We start from the raw sequence: 22,001 nt of genomic DNA on the forward strand, positions 1-22,001 counted from the left end.
CTAGTTTCATTTTTTTGCATGTGTCTGTCCAATTTTCCCAGCACCATTTATTGAAGAGACTGTCTTGACTCCATTTTATTTTCATGCCTACTTTGTCAAATATTAATTGAGCATAGTGGTTTGGGTCGATAATCTGGATTCTCTATCCTATTCCATTGATCTATATGTCTGTTCCTGTGCCAGTACCAGGCAGTTTGGAGAACAGTGACTTTGTAATACAGCTTGAAATCTGGTATTGAGATCCCTCCTACTTTGTTCTTCTTTCTCAGGATTGCTGTGGCTATTCAGGGTCTTTTTTTTATTCCAGTTGAATTTTTGGAGAGTTCTTTCTAGGTCTCTGAAATACGCCGTTAGTATTTTAATGGGGAGTGCATTGAATCTGTAGATTGCTTTGGGTAGTATGGACATTTTAATGATGTTGATTCTCCCAATCCATGAACATAGTATGTTCTTCCATCTGTTTACGTCTTCCTCTATCTCTTCAGTGTCCTGTAGTTTTCCGTGGATAGGTCTTTTGCCTCCTTAGTTAAGTTTATTCTTAGGTATCTTAATTTTTTTGGTGCGATGGAAAATGGGATTGCTTTTTTAGTCTCTCCTTCTGTAAGTTCACTATTGGTGTATAGAAATGCCATAGATTTCCTGGCGTTTATTTTGTATCCTGCTATATTGCCGAATTCATTTATTAAGTCTAATACTTTTTTGATGGAGTCTTTCGGGTTTTTTATGTACAATATCATGTCATCTGCAAATTTTCCAATTTGGATGCCTTTTATTTCTTCTTCTTGTCTAATTGCAATGGCTAATACTTCCAGTACTTTGTCGAACAGGAGTGGTGAGAGTGGGCATCCCTGTCTTGTTCCTGTTCTTAGGGGAAATGGTTTTAGTTTTTGCCCATTGAGTATGATGTTAGCTGTGGGTTTATCATATATAGCTTTTATTATGTTGAGGTATGATCCTTCTATTCCCACCTTGTTGAGAGTTTTTATCAAGAAAGGGTGTTGGATTTTGTCAAATGCTTTTTCTGCATCAATTGATATGACTATGTGATTTTTATCTCTCAATTTGTTTATGTGATGTATCACGTTTATTGATTTGCGGATATTGTACCATCCTTGCATTCCTGGGATAAATCCTACTTGGTCTTGGTGTATGATCTTTCTGATGTAGTGCTGGATCTGATTTGCTAGAATTTTGTTGAGGATTTTTGCATCTATGTTCATGAGGGATATTGGCCTGTAATTCTCTTTCATTGTGTTGTCTTTATCTGGTTTTGGTATTAGGGTGATGCTGGTTTCAGAGAAGGAGCTTGGAAGTGTTCCTTCCTCTTGAATTTTTTGGAATAGTCTGAGGAGGATAGGTTTTCATTCTTCCTTGAATGTTTGGTAAAACTCCCCTGTGAAGTCGTCTGGCCCCGGGCTTTTGTTTGCTGGAAGCTTTTTGATGAATGTTTCAATTTCTTCCATAGTTATTGGCCTATTGAGATGTTTAGATTCTTCCTGATTGAGTTTTGGAAGGTTATATTTTTCTAGGAATCTGTCCATTTCCTCCAGGTTGTCCAGTTTGTTGGAATACAGTTGTTCATAGTATTTTTTAACAATCCTTTGTATTTCCGTGAGGTCTGTTGTTATTTCACCTCTTTAATTTCTGATTTTGTTAATTTGGGTCCTCTATCTTTGCTCTTGGTGAGCCTGGATAGAGGTTCATCAATCTTGTTTATCCTTTCAAAGAACCAGCTCGTGGTTTTGTTGATCTTTTATATTGTTTTTTTTTTGGTCTCAATGTCGTTTATCTCCGCTCTGATCTTTATTATTTCCTTCCTTCTGCTTACACTGGGCTTTTCTTGTTGCTCTCTTTCTAACTCTTTGAGTTGTAGGTTAGGTAATTTATTACCATTGTTTCTTGTTTTTTGCAGTAGGCTTGTAGAGCTATGAACTTCCCTCTCAAGACTGCTTTCGCTGTGTCCCGTAGATTTTGGATTGTTGTGTTTTCATTGTCATTTGTTGACATGATGTTTTTTATTTCTTCCTTGATCTCTCTGGTAACCCAGTCATTGTTTAATAGCATGCTGTTTAGTCTCCATGTGTTTGATTTTTTTGGATTGTTTATATTGTGGTTGATTTCCAGTTTTATGCCACTGTGATCTAAGAAGATGCTTGATATGATTTCTATCTTCTGAATTTGAAGAGACTTTGCCAATGTTCCAACATATGGCCTATCTTTGAAAATGACCCATGTGCACTTGAGAAGAAAGTATATTCTGTGGCTTTGGGGTGAAATGTTCTGAAGATGTCAATTAATTCCATCTAGTCTAGTGAGTCATTTAGGATTGATGTTTCTTTGCTGATTTTTTGTTTATAGGATTTGTCCAATGGTGATAGTGGGGTACTAAAGCCTCCTAATATGATTGTATTGCTGTCAATCTCTCCTTTGATATCCTCCAGGAGTTTTTTTTATGTATTTGGGTGCTCCTTTATTGGGTGCGTATGTGTTTACCAGAGTTATTTCTTCTTGTTGGATTGCTCCCTTTAGTATTATGAAGTGGCCTTCCTTATCTCTTGTTATGTCCTTCACTTTGAGATCTAATTTGTCAGATATAAGTATTGCTACCCCAGCTTTTTTTTCATTTCCATTCGCCTGAAAAACCTTTTTCCATCCCTTCACCCTCAGTCTGTGTGTGTCTTTTTTTCTGAGGTGGGTTTCCTCTAGACAGCAGATAGATGGGTCATGTTTTCTTATCCAATCCATTACCCTTTGTCTTTTGATTGGGGCATTTAATCCATTTACATTAAAAGTTATTATTGGTAGGTGCTTATTTGTCGCCATTTTTATTCTTTACCCCTGTGTTCTTTCTTCGCTTCCTATTTCTTTTTTCTTTTTCTTTTGTTAACAGCAGACCCTTTAGCATTTCTTACATTGCTTGTTTGGAGGTAATAAATTCCCTTAGTGCTTTTTTGTCTGTGAAGCTCCTGATTTCACCTTCAATTTTGATTGATAGCCTTGCTGGGTACAGTATTCTTGGATTCAGACCCTTCCTTTGCATGACTTTGTATATTTCATTCCATTCCCTTCTGGCCTGATGAGTTTCTGTTGAGAAATCAGTTGCTAGTCTGATGGGGGTTCCTTTGCAGCTAACTTTCTGTCTCTCTCTGGCCACTTTCAAGTTTCCTACTTTGTCGTTGGTGTTGGCTATTTTAACTATAATGTGCCTTGGTGTCGGTCTTTTGGAGTTTATTTTGCTTGGGACTCTGTGAGCTTCTTGGATTTGTGTGGGTTTTTTTTTTTCCCTATATCAGGGAAGTTTTCTGTCATTATTTCTTCAAACAGGTTTTCTATTTCTTGCTCAGTTTCCCCTTCTTCTGGAACCCCTGTTATGCGGATGTTGTTTTGTTTCGTGTTGTGCCAAAGTTCCCTTAGGCTCTCCTGCTTTTTAATTTTTTTTCAAGAAGCTGCTCTACTTGGGTATTTTTTCCAACTTGTCTTCTAGCTCACTGATGCGGTCCTCTGCTTCTTCTAGTCTACTCTTGATGCTTTCTATGAGTTCTTTCCAGCAGCGATGTAATTTTTCATTTCTTCTTGGTTCTTCATTTCCTCTTGGTTCTTACTCATATTGTCGAATTTGTCTTCCATTTCTTTCAGCCACCTTATGACCATTTCTCTGAATTCTTTCTCTGACAGGTTGCTTGCCTCCATTTCCTTTACTTCCTTTTCTGGTGATGCCTGCTTTTTTTTCAAATGTGGGCTGTTTATTTGTCTCCCCGTGGTCTCTCTTCTCTGTGTGTCTGGTTATGTAGTTCTCTGTCTACTGCGTTGATTTAAAGACAAAATACAACACAACCAGGTACAACACACAAGGCACTGAACAGAAATGTATTTATGATATTAATAACCCCAAATAAGGTGACCAACAGAGTAAGGCAAATTAGAGGATAGGAGACAAAGAAGAGGAGAGAAAAAAAAAAGGAGTGCCAAAATGAAATTTGGAAAAGGAAAAAAAAAAAAACTAAGAGAGAAAAGAAAGAGAATAGAAAGAAAAAGGGAACAAACTATACATATGGGGAGAAAACTCCAATAGAACAGCCACTAATCCCAGCAAATGCCAGCAACAAGTACCTGGAGATGAATACAAACTACAAACAACAACTAATATCAAGTGAGGTGAGGGAAAACAGAAGCAAAAAACAAAGCAAGCAAACAATACAAAAAAAAGATTAAGCAAAATAATCTCACAAACTAGCATAAAAAATCAATATAATCAACATTCTAGCAAACAACAACAGAAGGACAGAGAGGAATACAATTTTTTGGATAGTAAAGACAGAGAAGAGAGAGGTGTGTATGAACTTGGAGCAGGGGATTGGAAATTAGATAAGTGGGTTAAATTTTAACAGGGGTAAAGAGAAAGAATAGGGAGAATCTAAAGCAGGAGAAGGGTAAGAGAAACAGGACAACACAAGGGGAAAGTTAGGAAGAGGGTGATGGCATAGAGTTGAGATAGAGTAGAATGATGCTAAAGGAAAGATGATAATAGAATGTAGAACACTAATCTCAAAGTCAAATAAAGAGAAAATAAAATGACACTTTTTTAAAAATTTATTTTATTGATATTTTCAGAGAGGAAGGGAGAGGGATAGAGAGCTAGAAACATCGATGAGAGAGAAACATCGATCAGCTGCCTCCTGTACACCCCCCACTGGGGATGTGCCCGCAACCAAGGTACATGCCCTTGACCGGAATCGAACCTGGGACCCTTCAGTCCGCAGGCCGACGCTCTATCCACTGAGCCAAACCGGTTTCAGCTAAAATGACACTTTTTTTAAAAAGAGGTAAAATAGTAGTATTAATAATACTGATTGAAAATAAAAGTGTAATAATTAAAAAGGTAAAATCAAGTGAGGAAAAAAGAAAAAAAATTAGTTTCTTAAGTAAAAGATGAAAAAAACAAAAAAAAAATTAAATAAAAATAAAATGTGCATTAGTGAAGGTCATTCACTTCCTCTATTGTTCTGTTTGGCACGCCTGTTTCCCAGTCAGGACAGTATTATAGTTCCCTGCGTTCCACTGCTCCTCAGTGTTGTAAGCCAGTCCTCATTTTAAAGCAGGCATTGTGTCTTACTCTCTTGTATTCCTTTATTTCTGATTACACAAGAGTCAATTTGTGATTCAGCCCCTGGCAGTGTTTCTGTATTGACCTCTGGGTCTATAGGTCCTCTCTAGCCTGTGCTTAGATCCTGCTTTCCCTGTGGCACTCAATACCGGTTTGTGGGAGTGTGCTGCCCCAGAGCTGGTTCTCCAATGGTCACTCCCTGCTCCGATCCCCAGGTTCCAGAAAAATAACTTTCCCCTGCAGTCTCCTAGGGTGTCCTAATCTGGGTGATCCCATGCACTGGGCTCAGCAATCAGAAACAAGGATTTAAAGAGGAGAAAGCGCAAGTGTGCGAACTCCGGGGCTGCGTGAAAGTCTGCACAGTCCTTCCTTCCTCTCCCCTCACCCCCGCCCCATGTCCAAGCAGCCGTCATACTTTTAAAATTTTTAGGCTGTCCTTCTGCGTCAGATCAAAATGGGTTGCTTTTTAGAGATCCCCTCTGTTAGCAGCTCTGAGGACCCCCTTCCACATTCACGGATCACGCCAGCCCCAACAGCCACGGATTTTTCTAGGCGCAGACTTCCCCTGGTCCTCCAGCTCCTGCACTGCGCGCGTTTCTCTGTCCTGCTGGGACCAGAGAACTCACCTTATCCCAGGCGAAATCTGACCTTTCCGTGGTGGAGTGTAGAGCTCCTCTGAATCTGCATGTTTGCGCCAATTGGGGACCGGTGCTCTGGGGTTTGCAGCTGTTCGGTGGGTGCCGCAGGTGTAGATTTTCAGGTTTCTGATAACATCCACTTTCCCCTTCAAGATGGTGCGGTCTCCGCGTCCGAGCCGGTGGCTCTGGGAGGGAACCTAGCAGCAGTAGGGGCTGCCCGGTCAGGGGAACCCCGTCCAGCAGTCCCCCACCTTCTCCTTGAGTATAGCTGTCCCTTAACTCACCAATAGACTCTCCCCGTGCGGCCCTCAGCTGTTCTTTCCATCTGCTCCGGGACAAGGCTCGGGACACGTCTGTCTATTCCGCTGCCATGTTTTTTTGTCCTAGCCTTTGTTTTATTATTTATTTATTTATTTACAAAATATATTTTTATTAATTTCAGAGGGGAAGGAAGAGGGAGAGAGAGATAGAACATCAATGATGAGAGAGAATCATTGATTGGCTGCCTCCTGCACACTCCCCACTGGGGATGAAGCCCGCAACCTGGGCATTTGCCCTTGACTGGAATCAAACCTGGGACTCTTTAGTCTGCAGGTCAACGCTGTATCCAGTGAGCCAAACTGGCTAGGATTATAGCCTTTGTTTTAAAGTCTATTTTGTCTTGTATAAGTATTGAAACCTCAGCTGTTTTTTTTGTTGTTGTTTTTTTCATGAAGTTTCTTTTCCATCCCTTTACTTTCAGTCTGTGTGTGTCTATCTGAAGTGAGTCTCTTGTAGGCAACATATGTAAGGGTCTTTTTGTTCTTATCCATTAAACTGCCCTATGTCTTTTGATTGGAGTGTTTAACCCATTTATGTTTAAAGTAATTATTGATAAATATGTAGTTATTGTTATTTTATTATTCAGTCTTTTTTTTTCTCTCTCTCTTAAAAAAATCCCTTAAACATTTCTTGTAATACTGGTTTGGTGGTGATAAACTTCTTTAGCCTTTTCTTGTCTGAGATTGACTTGCCTTTTGAAGAGTAGTTTAATATAAGGCAATCTCTTGATATATCACATTACAGAATGACCTAGAAATGCTGCGTGTGTCATTCTATCATTTTTCATTTGAGCCTAAAGATCAAATATTTGGTTTCTGTAATTCTTCTAAATACATATTAGAGTGGCTGTTGTGATTTATAATACTATTTTTAGATTCAGAGAATTGTATTAAAAAATGAGATGTTCCTCTTGATGTTAGAAGTACTATTACATTTGAAATATAGCTGAAGAACAAAGTAGTCTCCTTGTTCCTAATATAGTACTCCTTGTTTTACTTTTTATTTATTTTTTTAGTACTCCTTGTTTTAAAAATAACTATAGGATAATTTATATGCATAGTAATTCTGTCTTTATTGGAATCAACCAGTCATAGATTAACTTAATATTGTTATGTGGTAGTGAGTAAAATGTATATATTTCAAATTATGAATTCTTTGTTTTAAGGCTGTGGATCTTTTACCACCTATGTCTCCTCTTTCATTTGATCCTGCCTCAGAGGAAGTATATGCAAGAAGTATTCTTTTGCAGTATCCTGCTTCACTTCCAGGTTGGTTATTTTTTCTCTTTTAAATTTCCCTCTCATCAATATTTCTCACTATGATAATTGTTCCTTTACATTCTTTTTCCCAGTTATTTTTCATTTTGATGAAATGCACGTCATTTCACTATTGTAGTGTGTATCTCAGTGGCATATTGTAAATTCTAAGTTGTGCATCACCACTATCTAGTTCCAGAGGAGTTTTATTACTTCAATAGGAAATCTTGTATCTATGAAAAGTCATTCTCCATTTCCACATCCCCCATTTCCTAACAACCACTAATGTATTTCATGTCTCTACTAGGGGCCTGGTGCACAAAATTTGTGCATGGTGGGGGCAGGGGTCCCTCAGCCCGGCCTGCACCCTTTCCAATCTGGGACCCCTCAGGGGATGTCCTAAACCGGCAGTAGGATATCCCTCTTGCAATCCGGAACCGCTGGTTCCTAACTGCTCACCTGCTTGCCTGCCTAATTGCCTCTAACCGCCTCTGCCTGCCAGCCTGATCGCCCCCTAACTGCTCCCCTGCCGGCCTGATCGCCCCTAACCGCCTCTGCCTCGGCCCCTGCCATTGTGGCTTTGTCCAGAAGGACATGCGGAAGATGTTTGGTCTAATTAGCATATTTCCCTTTTATTAGTATAGAAGCATTTGCCTATTCTGGATATATTGTATAAATAGAGTCTTGCTTTTCTCATTTGTATAGTTTTCCACTTTGCACAGTGTTTTCAAGGTTCTTCCAAGTTGTAGCATGTATCAGTACATCATTACTTTTTTTTTTAATCCTCACCCGAGGATATTTTTTCCATTGATTTTTAGAGAGAGTGGAAGGGAGAGGGAGAGACACAGAGAAACGCCAATGTGAGAGAGACACATCGATTGGTTGCCTTCTGCATGCCCCCGACCAGGGCCAGGAGCCTGCAACTGAGGTATATGCCCTTGACTGGAATTTACTGGGATCTTTCAGTCTACAGGCTGATGCTCTATCCACTGAGCCAAACCGGTTAGCGGGTACTTAATTACTTTTTATGAATACATTCTATTGTATGATTAAGCCATATTTTGTTTTATTTGTCTGTTGATGGAAATTTGGATTGTTCCACCATTTAGCTATCCTATATAATAAAGGCTAATATGCAAATTGACTGAACAGTGGAATGACCCGGTCACTATGATGTGCACTGACCACCAGGGGGCAGACGCTCAACGCAGGAGCTGCCCCCTAGTGGTCAGTGCACTCCCACAGGGGAAGCGCCACTCAGCCAGAAGCCGGGCTTATGGCTGGCAGTGCTAAGGATGTCTGACTGCTGGCCTTGGCCCGCTCCCTGCAGCCATCAGTCAGAAATCCCCCGAGGGCTCCCGGACTGTGAATTTCGTGCACCGGGCTTCTAGTTATGAATAATAGTGCTATAAACATTTGTTTACAAGTTTTTGTGTAGAAACCCACAATTTTTTAACATGAAAGAATGGTATAGTAATTACCTCAATACTTACAGTCTGTTTCAATAATTAACATTTGTCATATTTGTTTTACTAAGTAAATGTATATATTTGTGTTTTTGCTAAACCAAGTAAATTCTAGACATTGAAATACTTTCAGTGTTTTAGCTTGCTTTCCCATAGAGTGACATTCCTTATATAACTACCATAATAATATCACACCTAAAAATGAACAATACATATATAATGCCTTTTTAAGTTTCCTTGGCTATCATACCAGTGTCACACCTAAAATTACTTTCTCTATAATATCCAATATCCACTTTATATTCAGTTTCACCAGTTGCCCAGTACTGTGTTAAATTGTTATTGGGTCAGTAAACATAATATGGATAGGTGGAGGAATAAATGAATAAAAATGTATGAATTATATAGCCAAGATGGAAGGAAATAGGTGTAGATCATAGTTGAGTTTAGGCAGGCTAGAGGTCATGGCAGGACTTATTAAGAAATGGGTGAACACAAGTGGAATAGGTGATTGGATTGGGATTCCTTGACCAGAATTGAACCTGGGACCCTCAGTCCGAAGGCCAATCCTCTATCCACTGAGCCAAACCGGCTAGGGCAAGCATGTCAAACTCAAAGGCTAAAACGAGCCAAATAAACAAGGCATATGGCCTGCGGGCCACGAGTTTGACATGCTTGAGCTAGGGCTCTAGATGCTTTTTTACTTAGCAACTTTTACCTTACAAACTTGGTTACATACCAGAACAAATGTATTTCAACTGTGCCTACCTCCATCAGATGGTGTTTATAGTTGTGCATAATCATTTTAGTTTATGGTTGTCTGCTAAGTTTGTGGTATATTTGTATTTGTGCTCATTTTTGAAATAATATATAAATCTCAGTAATCCTATATAATAAAAGAGTAATATGCAAATTGACCATACATCTGCTACACCCACAAGCCACACCCACCAGCCAATCAGGAGCGAGTATGCACATTAACCCAACTAAGATGGCTGTGGCCATGGAGCGAGCAGGAGGCTTGGGTTTCCCTGGCAATGGAGGAAGCCAAGCCTCCCGCACACTCTGGCCAGCCGTGGACTCCACTCAAGGCTACAAAGTTTCAATGATAGAAGATAAATAAATCCCAACAAAAATGGCGGCAGCCACGGAGCTGGAGAGAGCAGGACGCTTGGGTTTCCCCAGCGATGGAGGAAGCCAAGCTTCTTGGCCTGCCCTAGCCTCCGCTCAAGGCTACAAAGTTTCAATTATAGAAGATAAATAAATTGCAACAAAAATGGCTGCGGCCACGGTTTCCCTGGCGATGGAGAAAGCCAAGCTTTCCACCCACCCTGGCCTGCCCTAGCCTCTGCTCAAGGGTACAAAGTTTCAATTATAGAAGATAAATAAATCCCAGATACCAGGGCCTCCGCTTGGGTCGCTGGGGCACATGGCTGGCCTGCAAACCACCATAGGCCCCTTGCCCAGGCCACCCCACGCCCCAAGGGAACCCCCACCCTGATCTGGGACACCCTTCAGGGCAAACCAGCTGGCCCCCACCCGTGCACCAGGCCTCTATCCTATCTAATAAAAGAGTAATATGCTAATTGACTGTCACTCCAACACACAAGATGGCTGCCCCCATGTGGACACAAGATGGCCAGCAAGGAAGGGACCAGGTCTGCAAGGGAGGGCAGCTGTGGGCGATCAGGCCAGCAGGGGAGGGCAGTTGGGAGGGACCAGGTCTGCAAGGGAGGGCAGTTGGGGGTGACCAGGCCGGCAGAGGAGAGAAGTTGGGGGCAACCGAGCCTGCAGGGAAGGGCAGTTGGGGGAGACCCAGGTCTGCAGGGGAGAGCAGTTGAGGGGGACCAGGCCTGCAGGGGAGGGCAGTTAGGGGTGACCAAGCCTGCAGGGGAGGGCACTTAGGGGCAATCGGGCTGGCAGGGGAGCAGTTAGGCATCAATCAGGCTGACAGGGGAGTGGTTAGGGGGTGATCAGGCTGGCAGGCAGAAGCGGTTAGGGGCAATCAGGAAGGCAGGCAGGTGAGCAGTTGGGAGCCAGCAGTCCTGGATTGTGAGAGGGATGTCCGCCTGCCTGTTTAGGCCCGATCCTACCGGTAGGATCGGGCCTAAACGAGCAGGCGGACATCCCTCGAGGGATCCCAGATTGGAGAGGGTGCAGGCTGGGCTGAGGGACACCCCCTCCCCCCCCACCCCCCCCGCCCTGTGCTCTGGGCCTCTAGTTTCACTATAATTAGTAGCTTCAAAAGCAAAGAGATTGAAAATGTTGTAAGTTGATATACTATTATGTTGGATTAAAAGGAAAACTTTATATAGTGCACATTGACTTTTTATATAGTAACACTTTGGACACGTGTATAATAGTCTTTCAGAATCTAACATGTTGAAAGAAGGGGAGCCCCTGGAATATCATCCTCTGTAATATAGCAATGGCTTTCCTTACCAGTTTCATTTCTTACCATGCTTCCACTACATATACTCCATGCTCTTGCATACCAAACTTGTATCTTATTCTCCTAGCACTTTCATGCCTTCTCCATGTTTCCTTAGTCTGGGTCAGATGCCTTTCTGCCTTCCTGCATTCTGTGTATACTTCTGTCATAATACTGTAGTAATATACCACAATTCTCTACTCATCAATTTGCTTTTCTATACTAACCTTTTGAAGGCAGGCCTCCCATCATTTCTTTCTTCCATTGTTAGTTCAGTAGTGGCACATAGTTCTTGGTGCTTGTTGAAGAATAAGTACATAGGTTGACTAATACCATAGATGCTGGGCTGAAATATGCTAAGAACTTTATCTTTTTTGCTTTGCTGGTTTACATGGTAATTGCGTGGTCTGTGTATTTAAATATGAAACATGGCTATATAATGCTGGAGAAATATAGACTGTCCCTTTTGGAAACAGTATGAATTATTGATCTTTTTAGAAAAGACTATTAATAGATATTCTCTATCACTGTCCTGCCTATCACTTTATACTTGACAATTGAATAATTGTCTTTTCTTGTTAGCATATGTATTATTTTGATTTTTTTGTTATTTTTTTTGTTTAAGTTGTAAAATTTCAAGAGATTCTTGAATATTACAATGTAAAAACATAAAGAGTAATTAATTTTTCTGTTCCTTTAGATACACCTAAACAGCATAACCAGGAAAATGATTGTAGAAGAGCCAGTGATATACTGGGAACTGTATATGATTTAACCAACAGGTAAAACAAATGATTTTCATATTGATTTTCTTCCCCCTTTGTTAATTAATAGTTCCATCTTTAGTCAGTTTCCAAGCTTTTTTAATGTGCAAGAGTCCAAAATTTTCTTCTCTTATGCAGACAGTATTTTTCCACTGCAAGTCTATATTTTCAGGAAAGATTCAACATTTCTGATACATGGACATACTTTTTTCTTTTCTTTATAAAAATGTTGGGATTCATGGGAATCGTCTCATTTTTATGAAAAACACATGTGGAGATTATCTAATGCAAGTTTGGGAATTTGAATTTTTGTCTTTTTTGTCTGTGAACTTCTTTGAAACCACTTGTAGCTCTTGACTAAATCCAAGAGTTTAGGGATCTTTGAGATCATCCACTTTGTAGTTTTCAGCCTGTATTCTGAAGCACCCTCTGGTTCCGTGGATTGAATCTAATTCAGCCTGTTGGCAGTCCCACCTTTCCCACTTCAACCTGAGCAGTTTGCTCGTTTATCTCTATTATATGTTGGGATTTTTACATGCCATTTGATAAAAAGTTCATTCTTTTAAACAAAGAAAGGCTTCTGATTCATTCAAATCCCATAATTTAACATATGAAAAACTGAACCTACTTAATTTGTTCTAACTTCAGGAGTATTCTTATGTTTTTATTGCCTGTTTTTTCTGTTATCCCTTTTTGGCCCTTAAAACTGATGCCAGATTATATAAGAAAAAATCTTTTAAATCCTCACCTGAGGATATTTTTCCATTATTTTTAGAGAGAGTGTAAGGGAGAGGGAGAGATAGAGACCGATACATTGATTGGTTGCCTGATTGGTTGCCCCCTGCTCGTGCCCCAACCAGGGCCAGGGATTGAGCCTACAACTGAGGTACGTGCCTTGACCCGAATTGAACCCAGAACTCTTCAGTCCACAGGCCAACTCTCTATCTACTGAGCCAAACCAGCTAGGGCTATAAGCAAAAATCTTTAAACTAAATGTATGCAATGTACTTGGGGAATATATTTGGTTTTTTATTGAAATTAAGCATTATCAAGTAGCAATCAAATACAAATATACTCCCTTGGGAGTAGCCTTTGGAAAGACATAGTCTTTTTCTTCAAGGAGCTCACCATCTCATGATGGCATCTTGGTGGCCTTGGTGCATAGATTATTGGACCTCCTTCACAGGGCTTTTGGCCATTTTAATGTTGAGTTTTTGGAATAATTAAGATAAAATTGCAGTAGATAGTTTATTTTTTGCCTTTGATATGTAGATTATATTCTGTTTAGGTGAAGCTGAAACGAGCAATTTCAGTGATTTTGAATTGTTTGGAAGGAGCATATTTGCTATTTTATAAAATATTTGCAAAGTGTTAATTTTTTATTTCTGGCTATGAACAGAAATTAAAGCACTGACGTTTAAAAATATATATATATTTGTATTGATTTCAGAGAGGACGGGAGAAGGGGGAGAGAGAGAGATAGAAACATCAATGATAGAGAATCATTGTTTGGCTGCCTTCTGCATGCCCCACACTGGGGATTGAGCTTGCAACCTGAGCATATGCCCTGACTGGGAATTGAACCCTGACCTCCTGGTTTATAGGTCGATGCTCTACCACTGAGCCACACCAGCCGGGTGCACTGACATGGTTGATGTTGAAAAGTGGTCTCTGGTAATCCTGCCTTTCATATAACCTAGAATAGAAAAGCTTTTGGACATAAGAAGACCCAGTCCATGATTGAATTTGAAAGTTCTTTCAAGATGAAGATAAAGTTGTCAATGCTTAAAGGCTTTAGAAATTTAATAACTTATTTTATAATTATAATGAAAAGATACATAAGGTTTTTAAAATATGTTTATTCATTTTTTTAAAGAGAGAGGAAGGGAAAGAGAGAGAGAGAAACATCAACGAGAGAGCAACATTACCTATCAGCTCCCTCCTACGCCCCCTACCGGGGATTGAGCCCGCAAGCTGGGCTTATGCCCTGACCGGGAATTGAACCAGTGACCTTTTAGTTCATGGGTGAACGTTTAATCACTGAGCCAAACTGGCTGGGCAAGATACATAAGGTTTTTATGTTATTCAAAGGAACAAGGGAATCTAAGAGATTAAGGGATACTATGTGTAGAATGCAACAAAGTGAATAACCTTATGACTATTGTTAGTATAACATACTTGCTATAGAGCAAAAGTCAGCATAAGAGATATTGATTTTGGTCATGAAATATCAAAAGAATCTGAAAGTCTCTGTTACAATGAAATTCTGTGATCTAAAGATTGAGGATGTTGTAATAATGCCAATCTAATTAATTGAATTTGTTCTTACCCTTTATTCAAGTTTTTGAGTGTTCATCAAATCATTTAACCCTTGTAAAAAATGCTGATGACTTAAAATATATAGCAGGTAAGGCAAATATTTATAATTTGGGAGGCTGATACACAAATTGAGCTGCAGTACTGCTCTAATTGTCACCATACCTCCGTAGAATAAACTGCCTTTTGATGACCGGGACGAATTGAGAGAAATCGTAACGGACAGATACGGGGCAGACAGTTTTTTAAGAATATTCAGATATATAAAGTGTATGGGATTCTTTCCTACTCATAACTTGGATTTGTTTGTTTTATTTTTCCTTTTAGCCCTGCTTCTTCCCTGTTTCAGCCAGTTTCATCATCAGATGGAAACAGTGTTACAATATTTGAAAAGGTACATTTTAAAACAATTTTTAATTCTGATCATACTTAGGATAAAATATTATTTATTTTTGTTGATACCCCAATTAAATTAAAATTTTATTTTCACATTTTTTAGTATTTGCACATTATGTGCCGTTTCGATTAACAATTCCCTGTTGCTTATACAGGGGAATATTGGAATTATTTAATTGTGCCAGTGAACATATAATTTCACAATAATGTTAGTAAATTTTTATAGGTTCATGATAACTCAAGAACCTCTAATGAAAATCAGGCGCAATTATTAAGATTTTAACATATGTCTGTCTTCTTCAGGACATGAAGATTGGAACATCTAGAGAAAAAACTGAAACAATTTCTAAGAAAACACCAGAGTGTGAAGGGGAAGACTTTCCATCATCATATATTGCAAAGAATACAGAGAGTAGTGCATTAGGAGGGCCTCTGCCAGTTAAAAAAATTGATCCATTCCAGAAAGAGCAAGATCACCTGGCTGAAGAGGTTAGAAAAAGATTGTAAAAAGTATACTGAAATATCTGTTATTTTCTCTATAGTGTTGTGATTGAAAATGAAGTACAGTTAATTATTGATTTACTGGGGGAAATTTGGGAAAGGAGGTCACAGATAATAAAACTCATGGTTAAAGCAAAATTGTTCCTTCCAAAAGTAGAAATAGATTTCATATATATAAACTTACTTAGTTAAGATTACCTCCATGGTTTAGAACTCATGTCCCATCCTATAAATATCCAAAAGTATAAAAATAATAACATGTATGCTATTTTTGGAGTTAACCATTAAATCTCAGTTGTTGGGGTAAATATACCCAAGGGTTATGCTCTATTAAAATGCTTCATGAATGTTGTCTGTTGCTTAGCTGAGCTTCCTCTCCTTTTGAATATTAGAACAAAATATTATATTATCACTGAGCAAAGTTTTTGTCCTGCTTTCTAAGTATTTCAGAATAATTAAGTGCATCATTATTAATGATCTAGGTTTTCCTAACTTAATGCTGTTCTACTTTTTATTGACAAGTGACCACAATATTACTATTGCTCAGTAGTATTACAGTAATCAGTTTACACAAATGCTTAAGCATTCTCTAATGTTATTTTTATTACAGTTTCCCACAACATCCCTTAGCATTGTTTGAATTGAGATAAACATTCAGAGAATAAATCAGCTCTTGAGAGACTAAAAGAAAAATTTGGTTTAGTACTCTTTTTTAAAAAAAAAAAAAAATATAGTTTATTTTTCCATTGATTTTTAGAGAGAGTGGAAGGATAGGGGAGAGACAGAAAGAGAGAAACATTGATGTGAGAGAGACACATCAATTGGTTGCCTCCTGCATACACCCCGACCAGGGCTGGGGAACCTGCAACCCAGGTACATGCCTTTGACCAGAATCGAACCTGGGACCCTTCAGTCCGCAGCCAACGCTCCATCCACTGAGTCAAATCGGCTAGGGCTGGTTTAGTACATATTGATTCAGGTATTGGAATTCCCTCCTTTATCTCAATTTTGATCAAAGTAAATGAATATTGTCCAAATAAGAGAACTGGATGTCAGACATTTTTCTTATTTGTAACATGAGGAGGTGGGCCAGTTTTATGGTCTCTAAATATTTTTCTTAAAAAGATTTCTCTTGATTTTTAGAGAGAGGAAGGAAAAGAGAGAGAGAGAAGCATTGATGTGAGAATGAAACATGGTTTGGCTGCCTGCTGCATGCACCCTACTGGGTTATCCAGCTAAAACCTGGGTTTGTGCCCCAAACTGGGAATCGAACTGGCAACATGTTGGTGCACGGGATAATGCCCACCCAACTGACCCACAGCGGCTAGGGCTCTAAGTATTTTTAAATTTCTAAAGTCCTATTGTTTTCTTTGTTAGTTGATTACACTAAAGAAAAGGTTGTCAGTCTTTTTTCTTTCCCGATGGAAGGAAAGGCACATTCTCTGATTAAAAGTATTTATAGTAGCAGTGGAATGGATGGGATGGAAAAGAAGAGTCCTAAAAACATCATAAAGCTCTGAAAATAAAGTGAAATGAATCTTCTTTAATAGTGTTGGTGACAAGGAATATTTAGTATTTGAATTCTAAAAAGCCCTCTGTTTTCACAGGGGAGGGTAAGTGCAGACCAATTTGATTATGGTTGTTGGAAATTTATTCTTTATGGATTTCAAGGGGCAGATATTTTAATTTGCATATTTTTGGATTTAGTTACTTTTAATTAATACAGAGTGCTATTTTCATATTGTATACTTTGTTTTCTTTATTTTAGAAAGCATCTATGCCTTGTTCACTAATTTATATTTGATAATGAGGTTTCTGGCAAAGAAATACATTGTCAGAATGTATTCTATTTATTAATAGAAGTGTTACTGTGCAAATGGTTAATAATTAAGAATCTGCTTGCTTTAAAACTGTCATTTTAGCAGATACAGAGTTGTCAAGCTCAATGGTGTAGCAGATGGTAGTTGAGTTTTAGGTCACTGTGTAGTCAGAACTACCTCCAAATCTTACTAAGTATAAAGAGTCTTATCTGTTCTCTCCTTTATAATGGAATATCCATTTAAGATAAGGGAGGAAACTGTTTTGTGTTATCTTATAGCAGCAATTTTCAACTGGTGTGCTGAAAGAATTTTTAAAACATGCCATACTGACTATTTAGTCAGGGCTACTGAGTTCTTTTCCCTTAGATTGTCAAATAAAAAAATGACAACAGCTAGTACAATAGCCATCTGGTGTGAATTAATAAAAAATTATATCTATTTTTTTTGTCATCAGCATAAAATATATTTTTTAGTGCCGCAGAATTTTAGTAATTAGTTTATGTGTGCCATTAAATGAAAAAGATTGAAAATGGCTGCCTTGTAGGATTGTGCCTAGTCTGTAAGGGGTATCTGGAAGCTACACTGTTGAGTGTACTTTTATGCCATCTGCAGTGGGAAGGACTGCTGACTGTAAAGTGCTTTCTGTTATTAGGGCTTTTGTTGCATTCTACCAATGGGCTTAATTTTGGGGTAATTTTTGCTTTACCTCTCCTTTTCTGTTTTAGGTTGTGAGGACAGTATTATCTGATTCACCACAGCCCTCTACAGGAAGAGAAGTAAAATTAGAGGAACTGATTGACTCTCTAGTTTCTAACCCATTCTTAACTAGGAACCAAATTCCCCGAACTCCAGAAAACTTGAGTAAGTTAATAATGTTTTCTATCACTTACTTTCTTTTTTATACATTACCGTGGTCTGAGAAATCTTTTGGAAGCTCACTTTAAAACTCCTTTACTGCCCTAGCTGGTTTGGCTCAGTGGATAGAGCGTTGGCCTTCGGACTGAAGGGTCCCAGGTTCAATTCTGGTCAAGGGCACATACCTGGGTTGTGGACTCAATCTCAGTAAGGGGCGTGCAGGAGGCAGCCGATCAATGATTCTCTCATCATTGATGTTTCTATCTCCTTCTCCCTTCCTCTCTGAAATAAAAAATATATTAAAAAACAAAAACAGAAACTCTTAAGTTTAGTGGCAATGGGTCTTTGTTTTGACATAAGGGACTTTTATTGAAGTATTACATGTGGGCACTCTCACTTATATGGCAGTCCTCTTCAGTAAAATTATTTTGCCCTGATACTGTACAATTTTGTTTTTTGTTTTACTTGACTTTTTCCTGAAAAATATTTTAGGTGATCACTTAAAAAAATCCTCTGCCTTCACATCTGATCTATGAGTATAGAGGTTGTGATCTCCCAGGCAGTAACGAGCAGCATCAGCCAAAAACTGTGCTCAGAGATCTTTCCTACCCCTCCTAAGCCAGCCAGAATGCCCAATACATTTTTAAAAATATGTTTTTATTTCAGAGAGGAAGGGAGAGGGAGAGAGAGATAGAAACATCAATGATGAGCCCTGGCCGGTTTGGCTCAGTGGATAGAGCATCGGCCTGCGGACTGAAGGATCCCAGGTTCGATTCCGGTCAAGGGCATGTACCTCGGTTGCGGGCACATCCCCAGTAGGGGGTGTGCACGAAGCAGCTGATCGATGTTTCTAACTCTCTATCCCTCTCCCTTCCTCTCTGTGAAAAATCAATAAAATATATATAAAAAAAAGAAACATCAATGATGAGAGAGAATCATTGATCAGCTGCCTCCTGCACGCCCCCCAATGGGAATCGAGCTCACAATACGGGGGTGTACCCTTGACTGGAATCAAACCTGGGACCCTTCAGTCTGCAGGCCAACACTGTCCGCTAAGCCAAACTGGCTAGGGGCCAATACATTTTTTTAATAACCTATAATTTGTGTGAAGTTCTGATATTGTCCTTATGTAGGCACATCATCCTGTTGAGTGATCCTATCTAATAAAAGAGTAATATGCAAATTGACCATACCTCAGCTACACCCATAAGCCACGCCCACCAGCCAGTCAGGAGCGAATATGCAAATAAACCCAACCAAGTTGGCTGCAGCCACAGAGAGAGCAGGAGGGAGGCTTGGGTTTCCCCAGCAATGGAGGAAGCCAAGCTTTCCACCTGCCCTTGCTGGCCCAGGCCTCCACTCAATGCTACAAAGTTTCAATGATAGAAGATAAATAAATCCCAACAAAAATGGCGGCAGCCACAGAGCTGGAGAGAGCAGGAGGCTTGAGTTGCCCCCAGAGATGGAGGAAGCCAAGCTTCTGCAGCCCTGACCTGCCTGGCCTCTGCTTAAGGCTACAAAGTTTCAATTATAGAAGATAAATAAATCCCAACAGAAATGGCTGCTGTCACAGAGGGAGCAGAAGGCTTGGCTCTGCTCCAGTATACAAAGTTTCAATTGTAGAAGATAAATAAATCCCAGATACCAGGGCCTTCGCTTGGGTTGCCGGGGGGTGTGGCTGGCCTGCAAACAACCACAGGCTCCTCACCCAGGCCACCCCATGCCCCAAGGGAACCCCCACCCTGATCCGGGACACCCTTCAGGGCAAACCAGCTGGCCCCCACCCATGCACCAGGCCTCTATCCTATCTAATCCCATCTAATCAAAGAATAATATGCAAATTGACGGTCACTCCAATACACAAGATGGCTGCCCTTATGTGGACACAAGATGGCCAGCAGGGGAGGGCAGTTGGGAGGGACCAGGCCTGCAAGGGAGGGCAGTTGTGGGCTACTGGGCCTGCGGGGAAGGGGAGTTGGGGGGGACCCAGGCCTGCGGGGGAGAGCAGTTGGGGGGGATCAGGCCTGCAGGCGAGGGCAGTTAGGGGTGACCAGGCCTGCAGGGGAGGGCACTTAGGGGCAAACAGGCTGGCAGGGGAGCAGGTAGGCATCAGGCTGGGAGGGGAGTGGTTGGGTGATCAGGCTGGCAGGCAGAAGCAGTTATGGGCAATCAAGGAAGGCAGGCAGGCGAGCAGTTGGGAGCCAGCAGTCCTGGATTGTGAGAGGGATGTCCGACTGCCCGTTTAGGCCTGATCCCAGTAGGATTGGGCCTAAATGGGCAGTTGGACATCCCTTGAGGGGTGCCAGATTGGAGAGGGTGTAGGCTGGGCTAAGGGACACCCGCTGCCCCTCCTCTCCCCCCCCGTGCACCAATTTCATGCACTGGGCCTCTAGTTAAATATAATTTCCATTTTGCTGCTAGAAATGATATATTCAAATTTAAATTGGTCACTTCAGATTGAATTGAATCACAAAGCCTAACACACTGTCCTGTGTTTTTTTGTAAAGTTATATTGAACATAACCTTGCTCATTTGTCAACATATTGTTTATGGATGCTTTCATGCTACAGTGGCAGAGTTGAATAGTTGATGTAGACTGGATGGCCTGCAAAGCCTAAAATATTACTTACTACCTGGCCTTTTGCAGAAAAGGTTTGCTGAACTCTGGCCAAAATATCTTTTTGATACATGTAATTTGTATGTACTGTGCGAAAGTATATGCACATTTCAGGAATAGGTTTTGTTATTTATGTGTGATTAGTTGGAGATAAGTTCTTTGATCTTGTTGGGCTTTGGTATATTGTGGAGCCTTATCATTCAACTAGCATATCTGTGGAACATATACTCAGTAGCTTTATCTTGAGCCTTAGAAATGAAATGTTTATTTGCATGCTGTGTTTGGGAATATTGGTAAATTGTGTTTTTTTCTACTCCCCCTTTAATTAGTCAGTGATATTAGGAGCTCATGGAGAAAAGCTGTTAAAATAGAAGATAACAGAAGTACAGAATCAATTCAAATGGATACTGAACATAGAGGTTTTAAGGATATTGATTTTGGCATATTACATGAAACTCTTCCAGAAGATGTTGGTCATTTAAGTCTTAATAGCTCCAATAGTACAGAGGCCAATTTTAAACTGGATCCAAATAGTCCTATGCACAGTAGCATTTTCCCAGAAGATGTTGTGGGAGAAAGACAGACTACTCCAAAATCAGACTCCCATGTACAGGCTATTTACAGTAGATATGAGGCTCTGAAAAAATCTTTTATCAAGAAAAAGGAAGAAACTTACCTCTTTAATTCTGAAATACCTGAAAGACACAAACCAGAATTGAGCCCTGCTCCTCAAACCATGCAAACAGATGATATGCTTAACCTGCTGGACACTCAAGATTTGCATACTGACTATACAAAACCATCTTTACGAATGTCCCTTGGTGAAAGAAAACGGTCTCTTTCACCACTAATTAAGTTTTCTCCAGTGGAACAAAGATTGAGGACCACAAGGCCATGTAGTCTTGAAGAACTTCCACCTTATTTAAAAGGTAAGATTAAATAGACCTGTGCATGTTAACTTGCTAAAGTTTTCTCTCAACTTCTCATAAGAATAGTACACAATAAATGCTACATGATCTTTGTTAATGTGACAAAATATGCTCATTGTTTTGGCTAGGATGAGAAAAGTGTACCCATCACTATTATGGGTACTTTCAGAATCTTTAGTGATGTGTATGTAGTTTACAATTAGTCTGGGATGGTTTGAAAACAAAACCAAAAACTTGAAACCTATTGCTTTTGTAATACAAACTAATAAAGGTAATTTCATCAAAATCTTCTTGGCTAGTGGAAGATGGTTCTAAAAAAGTTGAGAAACTGTTAAATAATCATTTTTGTAATATAATATCTGTGATTTGCTTTAAAATAAATTTGGTGTGGGTGGGATGATAAAACAAGTAAGGTCAGTGTATTAGTTTTCTAGGTCTGCCAAAGCAAACTGGGTAGCTTAAATTGAGATTTATTGTCTCTTCAGACAATAAGTTCTGGAGGCTAGAAACCAGCCTCAAGGTGTTGGCAAGAACCATGTTCTCTGAGCCACTAGACGAAGATCCTTCTTGCCTCGTCTAGCTTCTGG

At 39.8% G+C, this 22,001-nt stretch overlaps 1 protein-coding gene across 1 annotated transcript in view; it reads left to right on the forward strand.

The window, feature by feature from the left end:
* HAUS6 (HAUS augmin like complex subunit 6) overlaps positions 1 to 22,001 on the forward strand; it is a 51,541-nt gene that overhangs the window by 27,775 nt on the left and 1,765 nt on the right. The window contains exons 11-16 of the mRNA XM_080669877.1: positions 7,229 to 7,331; positions 11,917 to 11,998; positions 14,624 to 14,690; positions 14,996 to 15,181; positions 17,739 to 17,874; positions 20,815 to 21,414. Coding sequence (XP_080526003.1) covers positions 7,229 to 7,331; positions 11,917 to 11,998; positions 14,624 to 14,690; positions 14,996 to 15,181; positions 17,739 to 17,874; positions 20,815 to 21,414 — 1,174 coding nt within the window. The remainder of the gene's footprint in view (positions 1 to 7,228; positions 7,332 to 11,916; positions 11,999 to 14,623; positions 14,691 to 14,995; positions 15,182 to 17,738; positions 17,875 to 20,814; positions 21,415 to 22,001) is intronic.

Source organism: Plecotus auritus (genome assembly GCF_963455305.1).
Source record: "Plecotus auritus genome assembly, chromosome: 5".
NCBI classification, from domain to species: domain Eukaryota; kingdom Metazoa; phylum Chordata; class Mammalia; order Chiroptera; family Vespertilionidae; genus Plecotus; species Plecotus auritus.